Source organism: Scyliorhinus torazame, chromosome 2 (genome assembly GCF_047496885.1).
Source record: "Scyliorhinus torazame isolate Kashiwa2021f chromosome 2, sScyTor2.1, whole genome shotgun sequence".
NCBI lineage: Eukaryota > Metazoa > Chordata > Chondrichthyes > Carcharhiniformes > Scyliorhinidae > Scyliorhinus > Scyliorhinus torazame.
Genome location: NC_092708.1, coordinates 212,206,092 through 212,232,442, shown reverse-complemented (window position 1 = coordinate 212,232,442; position 26,351 = coordinate 212,206,092). Strand labels below are relative to the sequence as shown.

The following is a 26,351-nucleotide window of genomic DNA, read 5'->3' as shown; positions in this document are numbered from 1 at the left end:
GGATTGGTGCCCGGTGTGTGTTTCCCATTATTTATCTGTTTATCCCATAAATAATAGATGATCATTATCACAGTCCTGTCCATGGGAGCTTGCTTTGTGTAAACTAACTACCCTGTTTCCTACATTACAATCTTGATTCCACTGCAATAGTATTTCACAGGCTGCAAATTGCTGTGGGACATCTTACGGTCATCAAAGGAATGATATAAATGCCATGTGTTCTATTGTAATTATATCTGCCAATTTCTGGGCTGTCCCCATTTTGACTGAAATTTCTGATGGGCAGCAACTTGAATGGGGATTTAATGTAACTGATCTGCACCCTAGGCCTGCCCTATTATAGCATTCATACAGCTGAGGGTATTCAGAGCCTATCTTTTGTGCATCATTTATCTACACTATTCTTACAGACCCAGCTCCCCATTATATCAGCTGCTGCACAGTATATTGAAGCCTGAAGAAGAGTCACACGGACTCAAAACATTAACTCTATTTTCTCTCTCCACAGATGCCGTCAGGCCTGCTGAGTTTGTCCAGCATTTCTTTCAGATTCTAGCATCCGCAGTCTTTTGCTTACATCAAACTCAAACTTAGTGTTTGTACAGTGGGGACAACTGGAGCTGCTGTATCGCTGACCATCAATAAACAGTACCTTTCCCCAATGTGTAACATATAGGGCTCATCCTGAATCATTTTTTGAAATAAATTTAGAGTACCCAATTCTTTTTCAATTAAGGGGCAATTTAGCGCAGCCAATCCACCTGCCAGGCACATCATTTGGGTTCTGGGGAGAACATGGGGAGAAGGTGAAAACTTCACATGGACAGTACCCGGGCCAGGATCGAACCTCGGTCCTCAGCGCCACAGTGCCGCCCCTGCTCATCCTGAATCATTTTGGAAATGCAAAAAACTGCAGAAATCCTCTGCGTTGGAATCTAGGAACAAGAACATTCATTCTTACCATTCAATTTTATCATAGTTGAGCTGTGTGTTAACTCAATTTGTTTTTGTCGCCATAGTCATGTAACCTTTACAATCTATCCAACTTTGTTGCAAAATTGTTAATCGACAGCTTTTCGGAAGAAAGAATTCCAGATTTCCTCTAAGTTTGAGTGACAAGATGCTTCCTGGCACCATTGATGAATGGGCATATTCTAATTTTATGGTTGTGCCATCCAAGCCTACCAGAAAAAACAGTTTCACTCTATTTTGATTATATTATTCATGAACCGATGAGGATATCACTTGCAAGGCCTCTGACCTGCTTTTGTAGTCTAAAGTATTAATGTGGTTGGTCCAGGTAAAAATGGTCACTGGTAACTCCAGCGACGACAGGAATACTACTAGAATGTTTAGAAGTTCTCCTTAGTCACTGCCAGGTGTAGTGTGAATGTTATTTGCTACTTCAGAGCCCAAACCTAAATGTTGTTCAGGTCTTGCTGCATGCAGGCACTGACTACTGAGGAATTGGAAGTTACACTGAACACTGTGCAAACATCATCAAACATCCCCACTTCTGATCAGATGTTGGAGGGAAAGTCTCTGATAAAGCAACTGGAGATGGTTTGGCCTCTGGCATTACTCTGAGGAACTCCTGCAGTGTTGTCTTGGGGCTGAGATGATTGACCTCTAATCAGCGTCTTTTGTGCCAGGTACGACTTCAACCAGTGGAAAGTTTCCTCCAAATTTCCAATGACTTGCATTGTACTTGGGCTTCTTGGTGTCACATTCGGTAGAATGCTGCCTCGATGTCAAGCTCCCTGATCTGTTTGGACCAAAGCTGTAGTAAAGGTCTGAAGTCCAGTGGTTCTAGCAGAAACTGAACTGAGCATCAGTGACCAGGTTAAGTGTCACTTTATTGCTCCTTCCAAGATGTGTTCAACATGGAGGTGTATTAATGCATCATCTGAGGGAAGGTGGTAGGTGAAAATCAGCAAGAGATTTTGTTGCCCATGTTTGACCTGAAAACTCATGGGGTTCAGAGTCCATAGAATCCCTACAATGCAGAAGGGAGCCATTGAGTCTGCATCGATTCTTTGAAAGAATTCTCCCGCCCTATCCCTGTAACCCCATCGAACCTTTGTACACTAAATTGGCAATTTAGCATGGCCAATCCACCTAACCTGCATATGTTTGGACTGTGAGAGGAAACCGGAGCACCCGGAGGAAACACACGCAGATAAGTGCAAACGCCACACAGACAATCACCAAAGGCTGGAATTGAACCCGGGATCCTGGCGCTGAGGCACTGTGCCTCCGTGCTCCCTTCAATGTTAAGAACTCCAGGGCCCTATCCAGCGCAAGGGATGGGGGCCACCAAGCTAGCTGGGCGGGCTAGCTCACGGAAGCGCAGTGGGGTGTGTGCATATGTTCGATTTATCAAAGGGTTTGAGTTACAGAATGTTGTTACTAGTGGGGGGGAGGGAGGGTAAATGTTCTGCTGATGAGGGAGGGACTTGGGCTAAGGGACAGGGAGGAGGTTGGGGCGGAGGCTGCCTGGGGGCGGGCCGGTGGAGGCGCGGAGCATGGGCTGGAGGTGGGCCCAAAAAAGGGGATGGCTGATCGGCAAAGGGGGAGGGGCAATGAGTCCCCCAACTAGGCTGATCACCTGGAATGTTCGAGGGTTAAATGGGCCGGTCATAAAGGCACGTGTGTTCACGCATCTTAGGGGACTGAAGGCAGACGTGGTAATGTTGCAGGAGACGCACCTTAGAGTAACGGACCAGGTTAGACTGAGGAAAGGCTGGGTCAGTCAGGTCTTTCACTCGGGACTAGACTCAAAGACTAGAGGGGTCGCGATCCTGATCAATAAGGCGGGGTGGTGTTTGAGGCGGGTAAAATAGTCCCAGATGTGGGAGGTCGGTACATTATGGTCAGTGAGAAACTGGAGGAGGTGCAGGTGGTATTAGTAAATGTGTATGCGCCAAATTGGGATGATGTGGAGTTTATAAAGAGGAAGCTGGGGAAGATACCGGACCTGGACTCGCACAGGTTGGAAATGGGAGGGGACTTTAGCACAGTTATTGACCCTGGCTTGGACCGGTCAAAAACGGGCAGGATGCCAGCAATAGCACAGGAACTAAAAGGGTTCATGGAACAGATTGGGGGGGGGATCCATGGAGATTTGGGAAGCCGAGGGTGAAGGAGTTCTCCTTCTACTCACACGTGCATAAAGTGTACTCACGGATTGATTTCTTTATTGTGAGTAGGGCCTTATTGGCAGGGGTGGTGGACACGGGGTACTCGGCGATCACAATCTCAGACCATGCTCCGCACTGGGTTGACCTGCAGGTTAGTAAAGACAGTAACCAGCGCCCGCACTGGAGGTTAGACGTGGGACTTTTGGCTGACGAAGGGATGTGCGAGCGGCTGAGGAAATGTATTCAGAACTACCTGCAGGTCAACGACAAGGGGGAAATTTCAGCTGCGATGGTCTGGGAGGCATTGAAGACGGTGGTCAGAGGGGAGCTGATCTCGATACGGGCCCAGAGGGAGAAGGTGGACAGGGCAGAGATGGACCGACTGGTAAAGGAGATACTACAGATCGATAAGAGATATTCGGAGACCCCAGAGGCAGGGCTTTTAAGGGAATGACGGAGGCTACAAGCGGAGTTCGGCTTGTTAACCACAGGGAGGGCGGTGGAGCAGCTGAGAAAGGCGAGGGGGGAGATCTATGAGCATGGAGAGAAGGCTAGCAGAATGCTTGCACAGCAGCTTAGAAAGAGGGAGGCAGCCAGGGAGATAGGGAAATTAAATGACGGAGACGGGAACCTGGAGATTCAGCAGGGCTGAATAAGGCATTTAGGGATTTCTCCAGCAGGCTGTACAGGTCGGAACCCCCTACAGGGCCGGAGGAGATGAGGCACTTCTTGGAGGGGCTAAATTTCCCAAAGGTGGATGGGGAGCTGGTAGGAGGGCGGGGGCCCCGATCGGGTTGGAAGAGGTAGTGGAGGGTCTGAAGGCCATGCAGTTGTGTAAAGCCCCGGAGCCAGACGGGTACCCAGTGGAGTTCTATAAAGGTTCTCTGGGATATTGGGGCTGGTGTTGATGAGGATGTTCAATGACGAAAGAGGGATGCTGCCCCCGACAATGTCACAGGCCACGATTTCACTGATTCTGAAGTGGGACAAGAACCCGGAGCTGTGTGCGTCCTACAGGCCGATATCCCTGTTGAATGTTGATGCCAAATTGCTGGCCAAAATTTTGTCCTTCAGGATTGAGGATTGTGTTCCGAGATGTGTTGGGTGCTCTGGATCCATGGAACACATACAGGCCACCAACACTTAAAATAGTGCAAAACTATTTTATTAAGTTACAAACTGTTGAACATACTTTCACTGTGGGTTTGCACGATGTTAGATTAAACTAAAGACCTATGCCTGTCCGAACCAGTCTATGCACTCAGCACATGGTGAAGATCTGTGCTGTAAGCTGTAAGCTCTGTCCTTCTAGGAGGCTGCATCCCGAATGAGTGGGAACTCTGATGCCCCCTGTCTTTATAGTGAGTGTGCTCTAGCTGGTGATTGGCTGTGGTGTTGTGTGTGTTGATTGGTCTTGCTGTGTGTCCATTAGTGTGTGTGTCTGCACCATGATATACTGGTGTATATTATGACATTCCAGAAGTTATTGGGGAGGAACAGACGGGGTTTGTTAAGGGTAGGCAGTTGGTGGCCAATGTAAGAAGGTTGTTAAATGTGATCATGATGCCCCTGGAAGGTAGGGAGGTGGAGGTAGTGATCGCAATGGATGCAGAAAAGGCTTTTGATCGAGTAGAATGGGACTATCTGTGGGAGATACTGGGACGGTTCGGATTTGGGCGGGGCTTTATCGACTGGGTCAGGTTACTGTATCAGGCTCCTGTGGCAAGCGTACGGATGAATAGGACAACATTGGACTATTTTAGACTGCACCAGGGGACGAGACAGGGATGCCCCCTCTCCACACTGCTGTTCGCGCTAGCTATAGAGCCGTTGGCGATTGCTCTGAGAGCCTCAAGGGGCTGGAAGAGGTTGGTCCGGTGGGGGGGTGGAGCACAGAGTCTCGCTCTACGCAGAAGACCTGCTTCTGTATGTATCGGACCCAATAGAGGGGATGGAAGAAATTATGAGGATTCAAGGGGAAGTTGGCCGGTTTTCGGGATATAAGCTAAATGCAAATGCAAATCGCTTATTGTCACAAGTAGGCTTCAAATGAAGTTACTGTGAAAAGCCCCTAGCTTTTGGGGAAATATGGGGAAAAGTGAGATGTTTGTAGTCCAGGCGAGGGGACAGGAGAGGTGATTGGGGGAGCTGCCGTTTAGGGTGGTAGGGGGAAGCTTTAGGTACCGAGGCATTCAAGTGGCGCGGGAATGGGACCGGCTGCATGAATTAAATCTGGCCTGACTGGTAGACCAAATGAAGGACGATTCCCGAAGGTGGGACGCGCTCCCGTTGTCATTAGCTGGGAGGGTGCAGACGGGTGAAGATGACGGTCCTCCCGAGATTCCTGTTCGTGTCTCAATGTCTCCCCACCTTTATTTGCGGTCCTTTTTTAAATGGGTCAACAAAGTGATCACTGGCTTCGTTTGGGCAGGCAAGACCCCGCGAGTAAGGAAGGTAATGCTTGAGCGGAGTCGGGGAGAGGGTGGGCTGGCGCTGCCAGATTTTAGTAACTATTACTGGGCGGCGAATATAGCCATGATCAGGAAGTGGGTGGTGGGGGAGGGGTCAGCATGGGAGCGTATGGAGGCGGCTTCTTGCAAAGGCACCAGTATGGAGGCATTGGTAACTGCGCCTCTGCCATTCCCGCCGGCACGGTATTCCACCAGCCCCGTGGAGCGGCCCTGAGAGTCTGGGGGCAATGGAGGAGACATGTGGGAGCAGAGGGAGCATCGGTCTGGTCCCCAATCTGTAATAATCACCGGTTTGCCCTGGGAAGTATGGATGTGGGGGTTCGGATATGGCAGAGAACAGGGATTGAGAGGACGGGGGATCTGTTTATAGAGGGGAGCTTTCCGAGTATGAGGGCGCTGGAGGAGAAGTTTGGGTTGGCGAGGGGAAACAAATTCAGGTATCTGCAGGTGCGGGACTTCCTACGTAAACAGGTGTCAACCTTCCCGCACCTACCGCTAAGGGGCATTCAGGACAGGGCAGTTTCCAGAGGGTGGGTAGGAGAAGGGAGCATCTCAGACATTTACAAGGTACTTCTGGGGTCAGAGGAGACGCAGACCGAAGAGCTAAAGCGCAAGTGGGAGGAGGAGCTGGGAGGAGAGATAGGGGATGGTCTATGGGCGGACGCGTTGAGTAGAATCAACGCGTCCGCAACATGTGCCAGGCTCAGCCTGATTCAAGGTCGTTCACCGGGCTCACATGACAGTGGCCTGGATGAGCAGATTCTTTGGGGTGGAAGACAGATGTGCAAAATGTGCGGGAGGCCCAGCGAACTATGTCCACACGTTCTGGACATGTCCGAAGCTTAGGGGATTTTGGCAGGGGTTTGCAGATGTCATGTCCATGGTGTTAAAAACAAGGGTGGCACTGAGTCCGGGGGGTGGCGGGTTTCGGAGTGTCGGAAGACCCGGGAATCCAGGAGGAGAAAGAGGCAGACGTTCTGGCCTTTTCTTCCCTGGTAGCCCGGAGATGGATACTATTAGCTTGGAGGTTGTCAAAGCCCCCGAAGTCGGAGACCTGGCTATCGGACATGGCTAGCTTTCTCTGTTTGGAGAAAATGAAGTTCGCCTTGAGAGGGTCACTGTTAGGGTTCGCCCGGAGGTGGCAACCGTTTGTCGACTTCTTCGCGGAAAATTAATCATCAGCAGAAGGGAGGAGGGGGTTAGTTTAGCTTAGAATAGGGGGTTAATAAAGGTGGGACCTGTAAGGGAGGGTGACGGCTTTTGCACTATGTTTATAGTTTCAAGTGCATTGTTTATTTTGTTGTTATTACAATACCAAAAATACCTCAATAAAATGTTTATTAAAAAAAGAACTCCAGGGCCTCTCTCTCCCAACTGTAGAGCACTGTGCCACCACCTCTGGTGGATCTGTCCTGCAGGTGGAACAGAGGATACTCACTGGTGGAGATGATGTGCTGGGGCATGGGGTTGTAAGGCATGACCCCGTGAGTATAATCATGTCAGTCTATTGCATGACTAGTCTGTGAGACACTCTCCTGATTTTGGCACAAGCGTCTGGATATTAATGAGGAGGCACTTGCCCAGTCAAAGGCATATCTGTCATATCTGAATCCGGTACTGTCATGATATTCAAGTGAACATCACAGCACATACATACATACATAATGATGGACAGATCAACGGACCAATTAGCACACACAACACGACAGCCAATCACAGGCAAGAGCATACACCGTACAAAACAAGGAACACGACACTTCCTGGGCAGTCCAGCAGGAGACGGCTCAGGGCACGGACCTCATTGCCAGCCACTCAGACAGTCACCATGTGCTGAGTACCAGAGTTTACTTTGTCAATAGTTAAATGAAATAAAACTGCGTTGTACCGTTCGCAACCGTGTTGGTTCGTCTGTGTCTCAGAGTACCCAACACTTCAGGTACTTAACTTGATTCTTAGTTTGATTCTTATTACACACTATCTTAGTGATTTGTAACAGCTCAGAAATTTTATAGGCCATTTGAAAGAGTACTTAAGAGTCAACCACATTGCAGTGGGTCTGGAGTCACATACAGGCCAGCAAGGACGGCAAGTTTCCTTACCTTCAGGGCATCAGTGAAGCAAATAGATGTTTATTATATGGTCACTACGAGCTTTTAATTCCATATTTATTTGGCTCACTGAAAAATAAATTCCCCAGATGCTGGGGTATAATTCAACCCATGTCTTCACATAGTCTATCTAGCCGCCAGGATGCCTTGGCCAGTAACATAACCATTTTGCCACGGTTCCCGTAAAAAACAAATTCTTTAATCTTCTCAAACATCTCAATTTGATCACCTCTTAATCTCTTATACTCAAGGGAATACAAGACTGGTCTATGCAAGCTGCCCTCATAATAAACACTTCCAGCCCCATTGCCATTCTTATGAATCTTTGCTGATGCATCCATTCCAAAGCCAAAATATCCTTTGAAGTACGGTGCCCAGTACAGACCTGTCACTCCTGACTGCAATTAATTTTAAAATGCTGGTTTTTAACCTGAAGTACAAGTTGTGCAAAATGTGACATGTTCCTTCACAGGCAGGATGAAGAAAATAAATAATGGCAAGAATAGTTGTTTCTGATCAGCAGTTTCGCAGGGTTTAATTCCTCCCAAGTCGGCATTTCCACTTTCTCAGCTGCTGACTATTATTAACTTGTTTCCTTTGGTAATATTACCATCAGCTGACTATATATAATCTATCGCCCTCGTCAAGCACAATAAACATTTTGGAGTTCGAGGTACCCTAAACACTTTGACAAGTGGCTTACAAAGCTGTTTCTGAAGCTAAGAGCGCCTTCCAGTGACTGAAATAACTCCATTTACCCACTTGCTCACAACAATGCTCCAACGCCCCATACTCCCAAATGTTTGTTACGCTTGTCAGTCCACTTTGATGCTTTATATTTTACTGCCTGACAACTGCTTCTGACCAAAGCAGTGCATCTCCCCGCAAAGTGCAGGGTGCGGGATTAAATGTTCAGTGCCAGGTTATGCTTCATCGTACCAATATGCAGCCTCTGTAAACTTCAGCTCATCCAGAACTCTATTTCCTAACTTGTTCAACTCATTACCCTTGTGTTTGCTGACTTTCATTGGTTCCCGGTCCAGAAATGTCTCAGTTTTTACACTCTCATCCTTGTGTTTGAATCTTTCCGCCTCCTCCTGATCTCAATTGTGAGTCCTACAAACTTATAGCTCTCTAGGATCTCTGCACTCCCTTGTGTATCTCTGATTTGTTTCAATCACCGCCCTCTGTGCCTCGTCACCTCTCTCTCCTCCTTTGAGATGCTTCTGAAACTCCACCTTTTTAACCAAACATTTGGGCCAGAATTCTCCAGTCATTGGGATTCTCTGTCCCTGTCGGAGGCCCACCCCAGCCTCCGGGTTTCCCTGCAGATTTCCCTGCTGGCATTGGGCAGTGGAGAATCCAGCCTCTAATGTTGAAAATGTACCTTTCATCATAAGATTTTTCTAAATGTACTTTGTTCCAAACATGTGTAAAAACAGCAACATATAAAAAAACACACTCCATACGTAGCCCTCAGTTTGTACAGTTTTCCCCCTTATATCCAATCCCCTCTCCCTCCACCCACCCCCTTCCCCTTGTGACAAACAATTTCTCAAACAGCATCATGAACAACGCCCAAAGCATCTCAAAGCCCTCTGCTGCCCCCCTCAACTCGAACTTAATCTCCAACCTGAGAAAGTCATACAAGTCCCCCAGCCAGGCCACCATCCCCGGCAGCGTATCCAACCTCCAATTTAACAGAATCCTTCGCCGGGCAATTAGTGAGACGAAGGCCACAACGTTGGCCTCCTTCCCCTCCAGCAGCTCCGGCATTTCTGATACCCTAAAAATCACCACCACTGGGTCTGGCTTGACTTCCACCTCCATGATCTTAGATAGCATCCCAAACACTGCCTCCCAGTATCTCTCCAGCTTCTCACAACACCAGAACATATGCGTATGATTCACCGGCACCCACCCACGCTTCTCGCACTCATCAGCCACCCCCTGGAAGAACCCGCTCATCCTCGCCTTAGTCAAATGTACCCTATGCACCACCTTGAACTGAATCAAGCTCATCCTCACGCAGGAGGAGGTTGCTTTCACATTCAGCATCGCCTTAAACCACAGTCCCCAGCCTACTTCTCCCCACTGCCAACTCCCCTCCCATTTGTTCTTGATCCTCACCACTTCCGCCCCCCCCCCCCCCCCCCCCCCCCCCCCCCCCCCCCGGCCATCCGTATGTATCTACAATCCCACCCTCCCACAACCTACCCAGGAGCAGCAGTTGCTCCAATAAAGTGTACTCAGGCAACCTGGGAAACGCCCTACCTTCCATAGGTTATGTTCATTGAAGTTTTGAAGTGTGCCTTCAAGGATTTCAAAATTTCCGAAGTCTGTTTTTTCTATTCTTCACAGAGGTTTAGGGTGGAATACAATTTGCAGCAGTCCCTCCACAACAGTGTTGAAAGTGTTACGACTCGTATTGACTACATCTTATTCATTAAATTTGTCGCAATCTTGGTAGTTTTGCCATTGCGAGTGGAAAACCTGCCAGTTCAGCCACACATTGCCATGAATTTCGACAGAAGTCGACAGAAGCTGGTTTCTTTTGCTGTTTTTTCCTTTTCAGTGGCATGTTTAGCCAGCTTTAACAGTTCTGAACTTTTCTGTACTCCTCTTTTAGTAGCTGTGCTTCTTTACAGCTCTTCAAAATTCAGTCTCAGCTCCACATCTGACACCATCCATGTTACAAGCTCAAATGCCTTCCTATCGTTCTCTGTCTTTTTTAGAACAGAGGTCATATAACTGCAGCAAGCCAGGCAATACCTTTAATAGATGACGACATTTCAATCCAAACAGCCCACTCTACCTCAGTGAATACTCCCCACCCAAACCCAAGATCACTTGCCATCTACTCCCAGGTTTACTTTTCCTTTCATCCTTTTGTATATTTAATAACGGTTGGGGCAGAATATTTGTCAAATGCCTTCTGAGGATCTTGGACAAATTGGTCATATCGGTAATGAGAGACAACTTGGGATGTAATTCGCTCAAAGAAATCAAGGAGGTTGTCAGGCAGTACCTAATCCTTCTGAATCCATATTGATGATGCTAATTAAGTTATTAGCATAGACATAGTCCTCATGTTTGCATCTGAAAATTGATTCAATTAATTTACAGTGGCTGGAGGTCTAATGGGTCTATATTTGCCTGAATGCTCCTTTTGAATAAGGGTATCATATTGGCCTGTTTCCAATTTACTGAAACCTCCCCAGTGTCCATGACTCCTCCGTAATGATTCTCAGTGTCTCTGGTCTCCTTCAGAAATCTAGGATAGACACCATTTAATCCTTTGGATTTATTTGTTTTCAGCTATTCTAGCCCACCATAAGGCTTCCATCTCAGTTATAATCAAACTCATTAATTTTGTCATGTTGCTGGTGTTTTTTCTTGTGCCGACCTGGAGAAAGTCGTCATCCAGGGTGTTTACTGTGCCATGCATATCTTCTGTTTCAAGCCTATTTTCATCTTTTACAGTTCTTGCTTCGGCTTTGACTGCCCTCGTGCTATTGAAATGCTGAACATCGTTTCTTCCTGAGTCCCTTAGCAAGCAATTAGTATGGTGAATTGTATGTTGGCTTTTAATGCAAGGGGCTTGGAGGCAATATTCCCTGTCAGCTGGGCGGCTGCAAACCAAAAGCCTTCACAGAGGCCATGGCACCAGCCAGTCCCTTTAAGATATCGAGTGCAGCCGTGGAAAAAAATTAAAAGGGCTATGCACCTAAATAAAACATCCTCACAGTTGAAAAGAAATTAGGGGGAGCACTGGTTGGACGATAAGGGTAAGGAAGACTTGTTGCAGTCATACAGGGTTTTGGTGAACCACAATTGGAGTACTGCGTACAGTCTTTCCCTCCTTATCTAAGTATAGATACACTTGCCCGAGAGACTGATTGACTTCTGGGGCGTCATTCTCCGACCCCCCGCCGGGTCGGAGAATGGCCGTTGGCCGCCGTGAATCCCGTCCCCGCCCCCGCCGAAGTCTCCGAAGGGAGAAAAGTCGGCGGGGCGTTAATGGCGCCGCTGCCGCGGAGAATGCCACGGGTCTGCGCAAGGCAGCCGATTTTCGGCCTGCCGATATTCTCCCTTCCGGATGGGCCGAAGTCCCGTCGACGTGATGACCGTTCACGTCGACGTGAATCAAACCTCCTTTTCATCGGCGTGACCCGGTGCTCCAGGCTCACGCCGACCAGCGAGGAGGTGAGTGACGGCCTGGGGGGTTGGCTCTGGGCAGGAAATGGCGTGGCCGCAGACTGATTGCGTGAGGAGAGGTGTGTCTCGGCTTGTGTGTGTGTGCGGCGGGGGGGGTGTGGTTAGAGTAGGCTGGGCTCCGGGGGAGTGCCGGGAGGGGGTCCGTGCTGGGGTGGAGGTTGGGGGGGGGTCCGTGCTGGGGTGGAGGTTGGGGAGGGGGTCCGTGCCGGGGTGGAGGTTGGGGGGGGGGTCCGTGCTGGGGTGGAGGTTGGGGGTTGGGGGGGGGGTCCGTGCTGGGGTGGAGGTTGGGGAGGGGGGGTCCGTGCTGAGGTGGAGGTTGGGAGGGGGGGTCCGTGCTGGGGTGGAGGTTGGGGGTTAGGGGGGGTCCGTGCTGGGGTGGAGGTTGGGGAGGGGGTCCGTGCCGGGGTGGAGGTTGGGGGGAGTCCGTGCTGGGGTGGAGGTTGGGGGGGGGGGTCCGTGCTGGGGTGGAGGTTGGGGGGGGGGTCCGTGCTGGGGTGGAGGTTGGGGAGGGGGTCCGTGCCGGGGTGGAGGTTGGGGGGGGGGTCCGTGCTGGGGTGGAGGTTGGGGGTTGGGGGGGTCCGTGCTGGGGTGGAGGTTGGGGAGGGGGTCCGTGCCGGGGTGGAGGTTGGGGGGGGGTCCGTGCTGGGGTGGAGGTTGGGGGGGGGGGGTCCGTGCTGGGGTGGAGGTTGGGGGTTGGGGAGGGGGTCCGTGCTGGGGTGGGTGATGGGAGGGCAAATGAGTTGGTCCACCTGGCCAGGTGCCAGCCTCCAACAGTTGGACCCATGCGGTCCATGCCACCTGGCTGGGGGGAGGAGGGGATATGGGCAATGATGACATGTCGTCGTTCCCCTCCCCCCCACCAGGCCGTCATGTTTTCAGACCATCCAGCGATGTTGGCCGCCGTGGTGGCAGCCGCTCATGTCTATGTTGCCCTGGATGAGGAGGAGGAGGAGGAGGAGCGTGCCAGAGAGGCGGCGCAGGCTGCCGCAGAGGGGCAGGCGGCAGCCGCCCAGGCTGGAGGGACACCTGACCGACAGGACGAGGAGGGGGAGGAGGACGTCGCGGCCCCACGGCAACGGAGGCACCCGAGGGCGCCCCGTGTGTACCGGCCCCGGCAGTCATACCAGGACCTCACGGACCGGGAATGCAGGAGGAGACTCCGGATGAGCCGGGAAACCGTGGCACACATCTGCCACCTGCTGGCACACCTGTCACCGCGTGGCACTGGCGGGGGACACCCTCTCCCCGTGTCCGTCAAGGTTACGGTGGCCCTGAACTTTTATGCAACGGGGTCATTCCAGGCACCGAGTGGGGACCTGTCCGGCATATCGCAGACATCGGTGCATCGGTGCATCCGGGCAGTGACAGATGCCCTTTATGCCATGGCGCACCGCTACATCCGCTTCCCCGTGGACCGGGCCAGCCAAGATGCCCGGGCCGTGGGCTTCTCTGCCGTTGCCGGCTTCCCCATGGTCCAGGGCGCGATCGATGGGATGCACGTCGCCGTGCGGCCACCTGCAGATAACAGGGCCGTGTTCACTAATAGGAAGGGGACCTATTCAATGAACGTACAGGTGGTCTGCGACCACCGCATGATGATCCTGCACGTCTGCGCCCGTCACCCAGGCAGTGTACACGACTCATTCGTGTTGTCGCGGTCATCCATCCCCGGCATGTACGAGGGACGCCATCCCCGGCTGAGGGGCTGGTTGCTGGGCGACAGGGGCTACCCATTGCGATCGTGGCTGATGACGCCTATATGGAGGCCACGCAATGAGGCGGAGGAGGCCACGCAATGAGGCGGAGAAACCGCTACAATGATGCCCATGTAGCGACAAGGGGAGTGATCGAGAGGTGCTTTGGCGTGCTGAAGATGCATTTCAGGTGCCTGGACCTCTCTGGGGGCGCCCTCCAGTATTGGTCAGATAGGGTCGGCCGCATCATTGTGGGTGTGCTGCGTCCTGCACAACATAGCCCAGCAGAGGGGCGATGTGCTGCAGGCAGAGGAGGGCGGAGTGGAGGAGCAGCAGGAAGAGGCCCAGTCCTCCCCAGATGAGGGGGATGGGGGCAATGGTCAGGGCAGACGGGGTAGACACAGGCGGGTGGCTGTCCACCGTTACCGGCTGGCCCAGCGGGCATGGACAGACTGATAGACGCCCGCTTCACTGACTAGATGGGCGTGGGAATCGGGTAGTATGGCCACAGACCGCACACCATGACAACAGCCGACCACCCACACCCCCCACCCATCCAGCACCCTCACCCCCCTCCCCAACCCCACACACCCCACCCGCATGCACACCACCCCCCCCCCCCCAATTGCCGATCCACCGGCGGCACAACGGGCCGGGCTCACCCAGTTGCGGGTGGACGCGTGTCTATCGCAGGCCATGGAGGATGATGACAACCCGCCTCCGATGAGCTCCTGGCTCTACATCGTTGGACTATGTCTGACCCATGGCCACAGTACCACCATCCACCCGGACCATCCCTGCATGCGGCTGTAACACTGGAGCGCACGGTCCCGTCCTCTGCCCGGGGGATGTTGATGGCGGCCCAGGGGGAAGGGGGCAGACTCACCTGGGGCTGAGGTAAGACCACCCGTCACACACACACTTGCGCTCAACGTACATGACACGTCCGCACACTTTGGACAGAGCACAAAGGCAGCTTCCGTAGGTGTAACATTGACTTTAATAACCAAAGGAGTTCATGCACGTGCCCTAGCCCCTAAAACTCATCTGTGCCCTGCACCCGTGCCAACTTACTCAGTGTCTAATTGTTTGGCCTTACGGGCCCTTTGACTACGTCTACGTGGTTCCCCAGACGGTACAGCAGAACTGAGGTGGACTCCTGTGATTCATGCCCTCTGACACTGGATCCCTTTGGCGGCCGTTTCCTGGGGCGTCCTGGCCTAGATGGGCCAGGCTGCGGCCCGGGCGACTGGGATGGCGAGCTGCCAGCCTGTCCTGCCCGTTGCCCACCCGATGCACCTGGGACGGAAGGGGGGGGAGTCCGAGGTGTCGCGGTGTACCGGGACCTCCCCTACAGAGGGAGCCGGGACGGACCACACCACCTCCTCCTCCCTCGGGGTGCCCGATGGCCCCCAGGCCTCTACATGGGTGGGGGGATGCGAACGGACTGGCCATCCGACGCGCCCCCGACATCTGGCGCTGCCAGTCCTGGAGGCCCGTGCTGGTATCGACAGGGGTCTGCAGGTTTGCAGCCATGGAGCCCAGGGGGTTGTCGAACCCTGTCTGTGACAGTGCGACGCCGGCTCGCACATGGCCACTGGCGCCGATTGCCCTCAGCGATGGCCTGCTGAGACTGGGCCATGGCCTGCAGAGACTGGGCCATGGCCTGCAGAGACTGGGCTATGGCCTGCTGAGACTGGGCCATGGCCTGCTGAGACTGGGCTATGGCGTTTGAGCGCCTCTGCCATCTGGCGCTGGCACTGGCTCATGGCCTCCTGTGAGAGGGCAGCCATTTCCTGGGCCACAGGCGCCGCCTGCACGGAAGGCCCCAGGCCTCGCAAACCGTTCCCCATGTCTGACACCGTCGCACCCATTGCCTCCACCGCGGACGCCACCCGTGCGGTGTCAGCCTGGGTGGCACGCATGACCGGGACCACTCCCAGCTCCTGGACGCGGGTGGACTCCTCCACCTGCGACCGCAGCCGCCGCAAGCCACCCGTCACCCTATTCGCTCGTCTCCGTGTCGGTGGTTGCATCGGATCTATGTGTGGGTGTGGTAACTGCTGGAACCCGGGATCCATCTGGGCGGCAGATGTTCGCTTGGCCTGGGCTGTCCTCCGACCGCCCGGTCCCTCTGCTGCTCCTACCTCCACCTGCTGTACCGGGACGGCTGTGTTGTGCGCACCAGTGAGTGTACCAGACGCCTCATCACTAAAGTGCCCAACCGTGGTGAGTGTTTCTGCGATGGTGGAGGGTGTTGGTGACAGCAGTGGCGTTGTGTCGTGCTCTTCGTCCCACTCTGAGTCCATGGCACTTTGGGGTGGGGGTTCGTCTCCACCCATCACTCTGAGTCACTGTCCGGTATTTCGTCTTCCCGGGTAGGGGTGTCCCGGGTAGTGCTGTCCCGGGTAGTGCTGTCCCGGGTAGTGCTGTCCCGGGTAGTGCTGTCCCGGATAGTGCTGTCCCGGGTAGGGGTGTCCTGGGTAGTGGTGTCCCGGGTAGGGTGTCCTGGGTAGTGGTGTCCTGGGTAGTGGTGTCCTGGCTCGATGTGACGGGGGCCTGTGGCTGTCCCCCTCATCGCTGGGTGGTCGCTCCCGCACGTGACGGGGGTGTCGTCTCCCTGTTGCTCCAGGTCTCTCCGTCTCCCGTGGTGTGCGAGGGGCATCCTGCGGGCGTCGCATGCTGGAGGGTCCGGGTCTCTCCGTCTCCCGTGGTCTCCGAGGGGCATCCTGCGGGCGTCGCATGCTGGAGGGTCCGGGTCTCTCCGTCTCCCGTGGTGTGCGAGGGGCATCCTGCGGGCGTCGCATGCTGGAGGGTCCGGGTCTCTCCGTCTCCCGTGGTCTCCGAGGGGCATCCTGCGGGCGTCGCATGCTGGAGGGTCCGGGTCTCTCCGTCTCCCGTGGTGTGCGAGGGGCATCCTGCGGGCGTCGCATGCTGGAGGGTGCGGGTCTCTCCATCTCCCGTGGTGTGCGAGGGGCATCCTGCGGGTGGTGTGCATCTGCGGGATGGGTGCCTGGACGTTTGGTCCTGCGATACACAATGAAGCATGCATGGTTAGACATCAGGCAGTGATCAGGTGATACGGGGGAGGGGATATAGGGGAGGGGGGATATGGGGACGGGCTGTTGGTGGCTCACTGGCTCGTGGGGCCCCCGACCTCTGCATCAGCAACCTCCCGGTCCTCAGGTCCGCCAGCCAGTTCCAGGGCCCTTTCCTCGTGTACGGTCAGTGGCCTCTCATCAGCGGGCCCTCCTCCAGTCCTCACATGCTCCCTATTGTTGTGTGCGCGCTTCTCCTGTCAGGGGGGGGGGGGGTGGTGGCAGGGGTAAAAGGCAACAGTGTTAGGCAGGTATATGAATGCACGCCATCGGTTGCGCGTGCATTGCAGAGGTTAAGGTTAGGGCTGGATTCACTAGGGGATATGGGGGAGGGGGGGATATGGGGGAGGGGGGGATATGGGGGAGGGGGGATATGGGGGAGGGGGGATATGAGGGAGGGGGGGATATCGGGGAGGGGGGGATATGGGGGAGGGGGGATATGGGGGATATGGGGAGGGGGGTATGGGGGAGGGGGGATATGGGGAGGGGGATATGGGGGAGGGGGGATATGGGGGAGGGGGGATATGGGGGAGGGGGGATATGGGGATATGGGGGAGGGGGGATATGGGGGAGGGGGGATATGGGGGAGGGGGGATATGGGGGAGGGGGGATATGGGGGAGGGGGGGATATGGGGGATATGGGGGAGGGGGGATATGGGGGAGGGGGGTATATGGGGAGGGGGGATATGGGGGAGGGGGGATATGGGGGAGGGGGATATGGGGAGGGGGGATATGGGGAGGGGGGATATGGGGGAGGGGGATATGGGGGATATGGGGGAGGGGGGTATGGGGGAGGGGGGATATGGGGAGGGGGGATATGGGGGAGGGGGGATATGGGGGATATGGGGGGTGGGGGATATGGGGGAGGGGGGATATGGGGGAGGGGGGATATGGGGGAGGGGGAGATATGGGGGATATGGGGGAGGGGGGATATGGGGGAGGGGGGATATGGGGGAGGGGGGGATATGGGGGATATGGGGGAGGGGGGATATGGGGAGGGGGGGATATGGGGAATATGGGGGAGGCTCACCCTGCCTGCTCTGACGAGGTCGTTCACCTTCTTGTGGCACTGGGTGCCTGTCCGTGGTGTTAGGGCCACAGTGGTGACGGCCTCTGCCACTTCGCTCCACAGACGCCGGCTGTAGCGTGGGGCAACTCTGCGGCCGTGCCCGGGATACAGGGCGTCCCTCCTCTGCTCCACCGCGTCCAGGAGCGCCTCCACATCGCGTGACTCGAACCTCGGGGCTGAGCGACGGCTAGCCATCCAGTCGGGTGTTGCGGTCGTGTGTTCCGGTCGGGTAGGGGGGAGCTGCGCGGCCTTATGAGCCGTCACGCCGTGCAGCGCATATGACGCTGCACGGCGTGAACCATTGCGCAAGCGCGGATCCCGTCACGTCGCTGCTAGCCCATTTCGGGCCGGAGACTATCGGCCCATTTTTATGACGTGACGCAAGTGGGATTTGCGCCGTTTTTTGCGCCGATCGGCGGACTTTCCGCCGATAACGGAGAATTTCGCCCCTGATGTGTTAAGTAAGTTGGTTCAACATTGACTGCAAACTGGATGCTGTGAAAATAGAAACAGGCTTCTGATACAGGAGATGGTCCAACACTGTTTTCTTGAACTTCCTGATTGCTGTACATAGTCTGCTGTGAGTTGACACTCTATCAATCTAATTGATAACCTCCTACTGGCTTGACCAGACTAACTCTCTACCTCATGGTGATAGTGCTCACTGGCTTGTGCACTCTTACTATCTCAGTAGCTGTGTCCTGTAGAGAGAGAGTCTTAATGCCCTGTGTGCTTTATAGTGGTGGTGTCCTGTCTGGTGATTGGTTGTTGTGTGTCGTGTGTGTTCATTGGTTATCCTGTGTGTCAATCACTGCCTGTCTGCATCTCATTATATACATGAGTGGATATTATGACATCTTCCCTTTTTGAAGTAAATTTTGGAACGTGGCGATATATATATACATGCATGATTATATACAAGTGGTGAGTGAATGAACATATGTACATGGGAAGGTGTCTATCGTGCAGATACAGAGCAAACTGAACAAAATTTACAAGATTTAAGTCTATAGGTTCAGTCTTTGTGGCGGATGAGGAATTCTTGTCGATCACCTCAGAGGTGGAGGGGGGGACGCCGGCACTTGGACAGGCGGGATTGCTGCCATGTAACTATAAGACCTCAAAATCAGTTAACATTTTGGAACTACCCATTGTGAAATTGACAGCACAAATCAGAGAGTTGGAGCTGTCAATCAAGCAATGTTTTCTCTGACGTTCAAGTGTTTTCAAACTCAAAAGGATGTCTGGGATCTCAGCTAAACATACATAATTGTGAATCCTTGAAATTCTCTACCACAAAGGGCTGTGTGGACACTCAGTCACTAAGTTCAAGACTAAGATAGTTAGATTTTTGGACTCAGGGGTACTGATATGGGCACGCATATGGAATTGAAGTGGAAGATCAGCCACAATTTTACGGAATGACAATGCAGGTTCGAGGGACATATAGTGTGCTGCTGTAATTTCTTTTACCTTCATATTACACATTCTTATTCTGGTTGACCAAACCCAAACCAGCCCTCTCTGCCATAGTAGATGCTTTTACTGACACAGTATGCAATGCACTGGCAGGTCATAATGAATGTGCAATTCCTGGTTGTCATTTTAAAGGATCTGAATTCCCTTTAGTGACCGAACAGCAGGCAGCTGAATTTGCCAGCCACACATCTTTACTGGTGAAGGTGCAGGAAAAATAGACCATAAAAAGGGAAATGTATGATGGGATTTATACAAAGAGCTTTAAGTATAACATGTAGTATGTCGGTTAGGAGCATTATGGGAAGGACATTCAAGTCAAGGGAGAGATTCAATGGCGATTCATTGGGAAGATTCAAGAAATTAAAGATTCCAGTTATGAAAAAATGGAATAGACAAAATTAACGGGGACCAAGAGAGGGTTTCAAAGCAATTACAAAGAGCAAATGGGACTGTTAGTAGAGATGAAAGATTGTGCACCACAGTGGGGTATTGTGGCAGAGACTGTCGCTCAATTGAGAACTGGTTATGTATTGGAAAGAAAGAATATAAAGGGATAAAGAAAATGATCAGGAAATTAGAGCAGTTCGCTCCATTCAGAGAGCTGTTACTGGGCAGCCCATTTCCCAACTCATTGCTCTGCAATTCTTTTCATTGCAAATAAATGCCCAATTCCTTCTTGAAAGTTATTATTGAAACGGTTTCCACCAGTTTTTCAGCCAGTGGATTCCAGATTATAACAACTCACTGAATTATAAAGCAAACTAACTCACATTCTCTCTGTTTCTTTTGTTTTTAATCTCTGGGCTTTGGTTAGCAATTCTCCTGTCAGTTACCATTTTTTAGCTACTCAAGCTTACGATGGTATCCATTTGACCTTAGCAGCTCATGTCTGCCCGAGCCAATGTGAGCACTGGTTAAGTAAAGGTGTCAGTTCTGGCTCGGCTGGTGGCACTTTTGATTCAGGATTTCGGGTTCAAGTCCCGGGTTGTGGCTTGAATGTATCAATCTAGTCTGCTACTCCAGTTGGATGCTGAGAGAGCACTGCACCGGTCTGTAGGATGAGACATTGAACCAAGACTCCACCTGCCCTCAGGGGTGGATGGAAGAGATACCATGCCACTATTCTGAAGACCAGCAGGAGAGTTGCCCTCGAGGTATTGGCCAATATGTACCCCTCAACCAACATCTCAAAAACAGGTTATCTAGTCATTAGTGTGAGATTGCTGAGCACAAATTGAGGGCTATGATTCCAACATTATGACAGTGCCTATGCTTGAACAGTACTTCATTGGCTGTAAAGTTCTTAAAGGTGCCCAAAGGTTAGGAAAAGCACGACACAAATGCCAGTCCTTTTTTTTCATTCTTCATCATCTGTTGCCATGGTAGAACTGATTCTTTCTGATTTTCATCTGCTGTATTAGTACATAATTAATAGGCTATTGGGGGGCATATATACAATATGATGCAGCATGATGACATGCCATGTAAATCTATAGATCTATACAATATATGACAGTGTTCAGCTCTCATCACACAGGCAACAAGTTGCCACTTATGACTGTAAGTTTAACAGGTACAGTAGTGGATTTCCAATGAGAGCCTGGTATTTTACACCCCTGTGTGTCCGGCGTATGCAGTGAGACAATTAAATTTCCATTCAGTTTGGCGGGGCCATAATACCCCACTGGCCAGGAGGTTCAGTAGAACCCTGGATCACCTTTCCAGCCCTCTCGTCTCTTGTTTGGTCAAAAGGGTGCAGTATGATCTGCAATGATCTTACCCTTTAATAACAGAAAATTTGATGAAGCTAAAATTATGTAAGACAGTTACTGTTAATTGAACATTTTGTAAATGGTGCCTGATTACAATGAACATGCACTGCCCAGATGTAATGCAATCGAGACAAGCTGAAGTGTGGTGCTGTTTTATTTTGTGCCTGTTGTACTGTAAACTCAGCTGGCATCTTTGAATAGATTCCACATTAGCGGGATGTTGTCATGCTTAGCTTAATTACACCTTTGCCAAACTATCTGTGAAAACCGTATCATCCGATTATATTCATTAGTAATACATTATCCTCAGTTAGGAGCCTGCTCCCACAATGATGTGACTGGCGCCTGTGTGTGGCGAGGCTCCATTTGCTAGCATGGCACTTTAATCATTTTCAACTAGGAGCTAAATGAACCTCCAGCTAAGTGCTCCAACTTCATTTGAAACACCACATTCCTTTGTTTCATTGACACCTCCAGCACAATCAATAACTGTCACCTCCCTTGTTTCCATTACTGTACTCACAAAAGTAATCAGACGCTACATGCCATCGACTTACGTCCATGAATTCTACATTCGCCTTGGGACCTGTTCTCTCACGGAGGATCTTAATGGCCACGGGAATCTTCACCGTTTCCCCCTCTGGGACCCAGATACCCTGATGAAGATGGAAAACATCATTACAGAGAAACACTTCTGCACAAACAAACTGCTCCTACCACAAATAGCTCTGGCTGGTGGAGCTTTTCCTTAGCTGTTAGAAGTTGACAACAACAACAAAAAAATCTACGAGGGGAATAGATTTAGACAGATCAGTCCACATTAAGAAAGATTGACCATGTGTGCGGCACTTAGGTCTTGCATCATAATTTTAGGAGGCAGCTTGAGGCAAAGGGAATTGCAAAGTCGCGGGAAATGGTTGACACTTATAGATAGGAGCTAATGCTCTGAGTTATTATGATGTAGAGATGCTGGCGTTGGACTGGGGTGAGCACAGTAAGATGTCTCACAACCTCTTCATTCACCTGAGGAAGGAGCAGTGCTCCGAAAGCTAGTGTTTGAAACAAACCTGTTGGACTTTAACCTGGTGTTGTAAGACTTCTTACTGAGTTATTAAGATGGAGCACAACAGCACTACTCACTTTGTAGACCGTCCCAAATGCACCGGAACCAAGAATCTTGATTCGTTTCAGTTCAGTCTCTTTGAGGATCCTAAGCTGTGCCTGATTAGGTGCAGCACCACTGGGAGTTAGAGGCTCCACCAGCTGAAGACAAAAGGAAAGGAAAACAGAAATTGCTCGAGGGAGTAAGTGGTACATTCAACAACACTGCCCACTGTAACTCGAGTTCTAACACTGTTCCAGCCCAAAGTACCTTCGACGGCAGCCTCATGCCTTACATTTCATGAGCGGAACCATCTCAATTTAACAGCAGAGGGGGTGGTGTAAATGTAAGCATTGCCTATTCTAAAGCACAATGGGCCTAACTCCACAAGGCAGAGGTAACAACTTACCTTCATATTGTGCCTTTCACAAAGAAAAACACAAAAGTAGAATGGTCCAGGGTTCGGAGGAGAGAATGGACACTGAGCCATAGAAAGTGACATTGGGAGGGTGGCAGAAAGCTTGGTCAGCAGAGATTGTTTCAAGTAAAGTCTTAAAGGAAGTTGCAAAAGTAAATGGGGAAGGAATTCCAGAGCATGGGATGTACAGGGCCTGGCCCGAGGGAACAGAAGGTGTGGCTGTCAAATGTGAGATGAGGACAAGGTGAATGTTGTGAGTATTAGGTGTGGGTAATAATATTGGGCAGATTATAGAAATGGGAAGGTAGATTCAGGACAAGCAGCAAATCTGAATGGGTTTGAATTATTCGACAACATCGTCTAAATACTAAATAACAAACGCTACCCAGTTAGGATCAATGGGCACAAAAACAAAATATTGCTGGTGTTGGCAATCTGAAATCAAATCAAAAAATGCGGGAAATATGCAGTAGGTCAGGCAGCATCCATGGAGAGAGAAACAGTGCAAATGTTTCAGTCTTGTGACCTTTTGTCAGAACTGGGAAAAGTTAGAAATGTAATAGGTTTGGAGCAAGAGAAAAAGGGGGAAGGTGGGAAGATGTACAAAAAGGAAGGACTCTCATTGGGTGGAAGACAGGACAGATAGAATGACAAAAATGTTGATGACGTAAAGCCTAAAAGGACTAATAATGGAACAAGTGAAGACAATAGATGTGCGAAGAGAAGGTGTGAACGGCATGATCGTCCGGAAGCAAGAAAAAGGAAATGAGAGAAACAAGAAAGTAAAAAGATTAAACCAGCAAATAAAAATATAACAGGATGGGGATAGCAGTTACAATCTAAGCTTGCTGAACTCAATGTTGATTGAAGCACCGCAGAAGGCCAAGTTTAGTAAGGTCAGAGTGGGAGAGAGGTGAAAAATTAACATGACAGGCATCTGGAAGCTTGGGGCCATGCTTGTCAACTGAAGGAGGTGCTCCACAAAGTTGTCTGCATTTGCTATCGACATTGTAGAGGAGACTAATTGTGAGCAGTGAATACATTATGCTAACTTGGAAGAAGTACATCTAAATTTCCGTCTCACTTGAAAGGTGTGTTTGGGGACCTGAACGATGAGAAGGGAGGAGATACAAGATCAGGGGCGGGATCCTCCACCGGCGTGATTCTCCATTTTGTCGGCGCCCGGGGGTTTTCCGACGGCGTGGGGCTGCCCCCCAAAGGGAAGCCCCATTGACTGGCCGGAGTAACGGAGAATCCCGCCAGCGGGTCGGGGCAGAAATGTGGCGCGACGGGCGGAGAATCCCGCCCCAGGTGTTGTACCTCCTGTGCTGGCATGGAAAGGGGGCATAAGAAAGAGAATGGACAGTGGTGTTGGAGAGACTGGTTCCTTCAAAATGCTACAAGGGGAGTTAAGAAATGTGTTTGGTGGTGGCATTGTGCTGGAGACAGCAGAAATTGTTGAATATGAAGCCTGGTGTTGTACAAGGTGAGGACCAGGGGAACTCTATCGAACAGACTCCGGAATGTGGCGACCAAAGGCTTTTCACAGTAACTTCACTGCAGTGTGAATGTAAGCCGACTTGTGTCAGTAAAGATTATTATTATCTTCGTTCTGGGAGGGAGGGGAAGGGGTGAATGCAGAGTATGTGAAATAGAACAGACATGGTTAAGGGTCCTACAAACACGGTGGGTGGTGGAGGGGAATCCTTGGCTGTGGAAAAGGCAAGACATATTGGAAGTGCTAATATGGAATAGTGAATCACCATCAAAACAGATATGAAAGAGATGAAGACACTAGTAAAATGAAATAGAATCGTTACAGGAAGTAGCTTGTGAGAAAGTGTAGTCAAAGTCATGGTTACCATTGATTGATAAGCAATCCCAGAAAAGTGAAGAAAGGGAAGGGAAAGGAAGAGTTGGAAATTGACCACAGATATGTGAGAGAAGGGGGAGTTGCTTAAATTTTCCAGTTCAGGGCGAGAGCAGGAAGCGGCACCTGTAAAGTCATCAATGTACTGGAAAAGAGATGAGAGAGGATGCCTGAGTGGCACTGGAACAAAGAATGTTCCACATAGCTCACAAAAAGACAGGTAGAGCTCGGAACTTTGGGAATTCCCATAACAACATCTTTATTTGGGGGACGTGAATGGAGTTAAATTAGAAGTTGTTCAATGTGAGAACAAATTCTGCCACACAGAATAGGGTGATAGCAGATGGAGGCAGGTCGGGCCTTTGTCCGTGGAAGAAATGGACTGTCCTGGTGGGGGGTATCAAGATTGGACATCCATGGCAAAGAGGAGACCGTTAGGACCATGAAAATTCAAGAGATGGGAGGGCATCGGAAGAGTCACATATATAAATGGGAAGAGACAGTATAGGGGGGGAATAACGGATGTTATTTGTGGTATTGCATTATCAATGAATACATCATAATACAAGCTACCATAAACTGTGTCTTTCTAAATGGCTGCGAGCACCATGCAAAGCACTACCTCTCTCACAATTGTAGCCATGATATGCCGTACTGGCTTAACTGCGATGGCAAGAGACAATGGGCGTGATTCTCCGCTGGCATGATTCTCCATTGTCCCGGCGCCCGGGGGTTTCCCGACGGCATGGGGCTGCTCCAGAATGGGAAACCCCATTGAGCAGCCGGTGTAACGGAGAATCTCACTGGTGGGTCGAGGCAGAAAAGTGGCGCAGCGGGGCAGAGAATCCAGCCTAATGGGTTCAACTTAATTCCTTGCTGACATATTGAAGTATGAGCAATCTGGGGTAGGGACCAGGAGCAGATGGTTCTTTGTTGACACTGTGTAAATTCTGAAGCTGGGATGAGGGTGTCATGGTCTCACTGTCTACCTGCGATTGCTCTCTACATCATCAAGCTGAAGTTGATAGAGAAATGGCATGCATTCATGACCTAAACAACCAAGGAGGAGTGAACATTGCTGTTTCCATTATCTGATGCACACTTAGCAGTTATGAATGAGCTGTTTTAAATTTAAGATTCGTATTGTAAGGATCTGGGGTTTTGACTCATTGATCAGAATGCCCATTGAGTAACCCATGACAAACTTAAGTTGAGCTAAGCTGACCCACAAAGCCTTGGGCTGTTGGCTGAGCTTGAGGGACAGAATGGAAGATGCGATGCATGAAAGACCAAAGTGAATTTTGTAACTCTCAAAACTGGCCAAAAGGCTTCGGTTTGTCAGACAAAGTTTTTTTCAATATTTCATTGTTTATCTTGGCCATTAAAAAAAATACATTAGGAGAATATACACAGTTTCCCTCTTTCAAAACAAAATAGCTTGTGCAAAATAGATTATTTTAGTCCATTTTACCTCCGTTTCCAAAAACCGTCGCATGGCCCGTTTCTTCTTGATGCGCTTCCTCCTCACGTACACAGCAAACACCAGGGCCAGAATGACCATAATGAAGAGCCCGCCAATCACGCCAGCAGCAATCAGAGGAGTCCTGCCAATCAAAATGACAGAATGGGGGAACGGCAAGTCTCAGCAGGGCAGTAACAGTAAGGGCAAAACGTGTTTGAAGTGTTGACAAAAAGAGAACTGAAAGCGCATCCAGTCACCCTCAACCAGTCACACCAGGCCGAAAACTGAATCAACTGCGCGAAGGAACCTGGAGGAATCAGACAGAAGTGCCCTGAGGGATTGACTCCATGATCAATTTTATGTGCATAGCCATCAGGAGGCATTAGAATTCCCAGCATGGAAACTCAGGGGGGCGCAGCAATTATCTTGTTAAAACCCTTTGACCACCGG

At 51.0% G+C, this 26,351-nt stretch overlaps 1 protein-coding gene across 4 annotated transcripts in view; it reads right to left on the bottom strand.

The window, feature by feature from the left end:
- LOC140395504 (receptor tyrosine-protein kinase erbB-4-like) overlaps window positions 1-26,351 on the bottom strand; it is a 1,530,197-nt gene that overhangs the window by 381,676 nt on the left and 1,122,170 nt on the right. For all 4 annotated transcript variants that reach the window (XM_072483352.1, XM_072483369.1, XM_072483378.1 and 1 more), the window contains 3 exons: window positions 25,911-26,043; window positions 22,190-22,312; window positions 21,607-21,705 (listed from right to left, as the gene is read on the bottom strand). In XM_072483352.1, coding sequence (XP_072339453.1) covers window positions 21,607-21,705; window positions 22,190-22,312; window positions 25,911-26,043 — 355 coding nt within the window. The remainder of the gene's footprint in view (window positions 1-21,606; window positions 21,706-22,189; window positions 22,313-25,910; window positions 26,044-26,351) is intronic.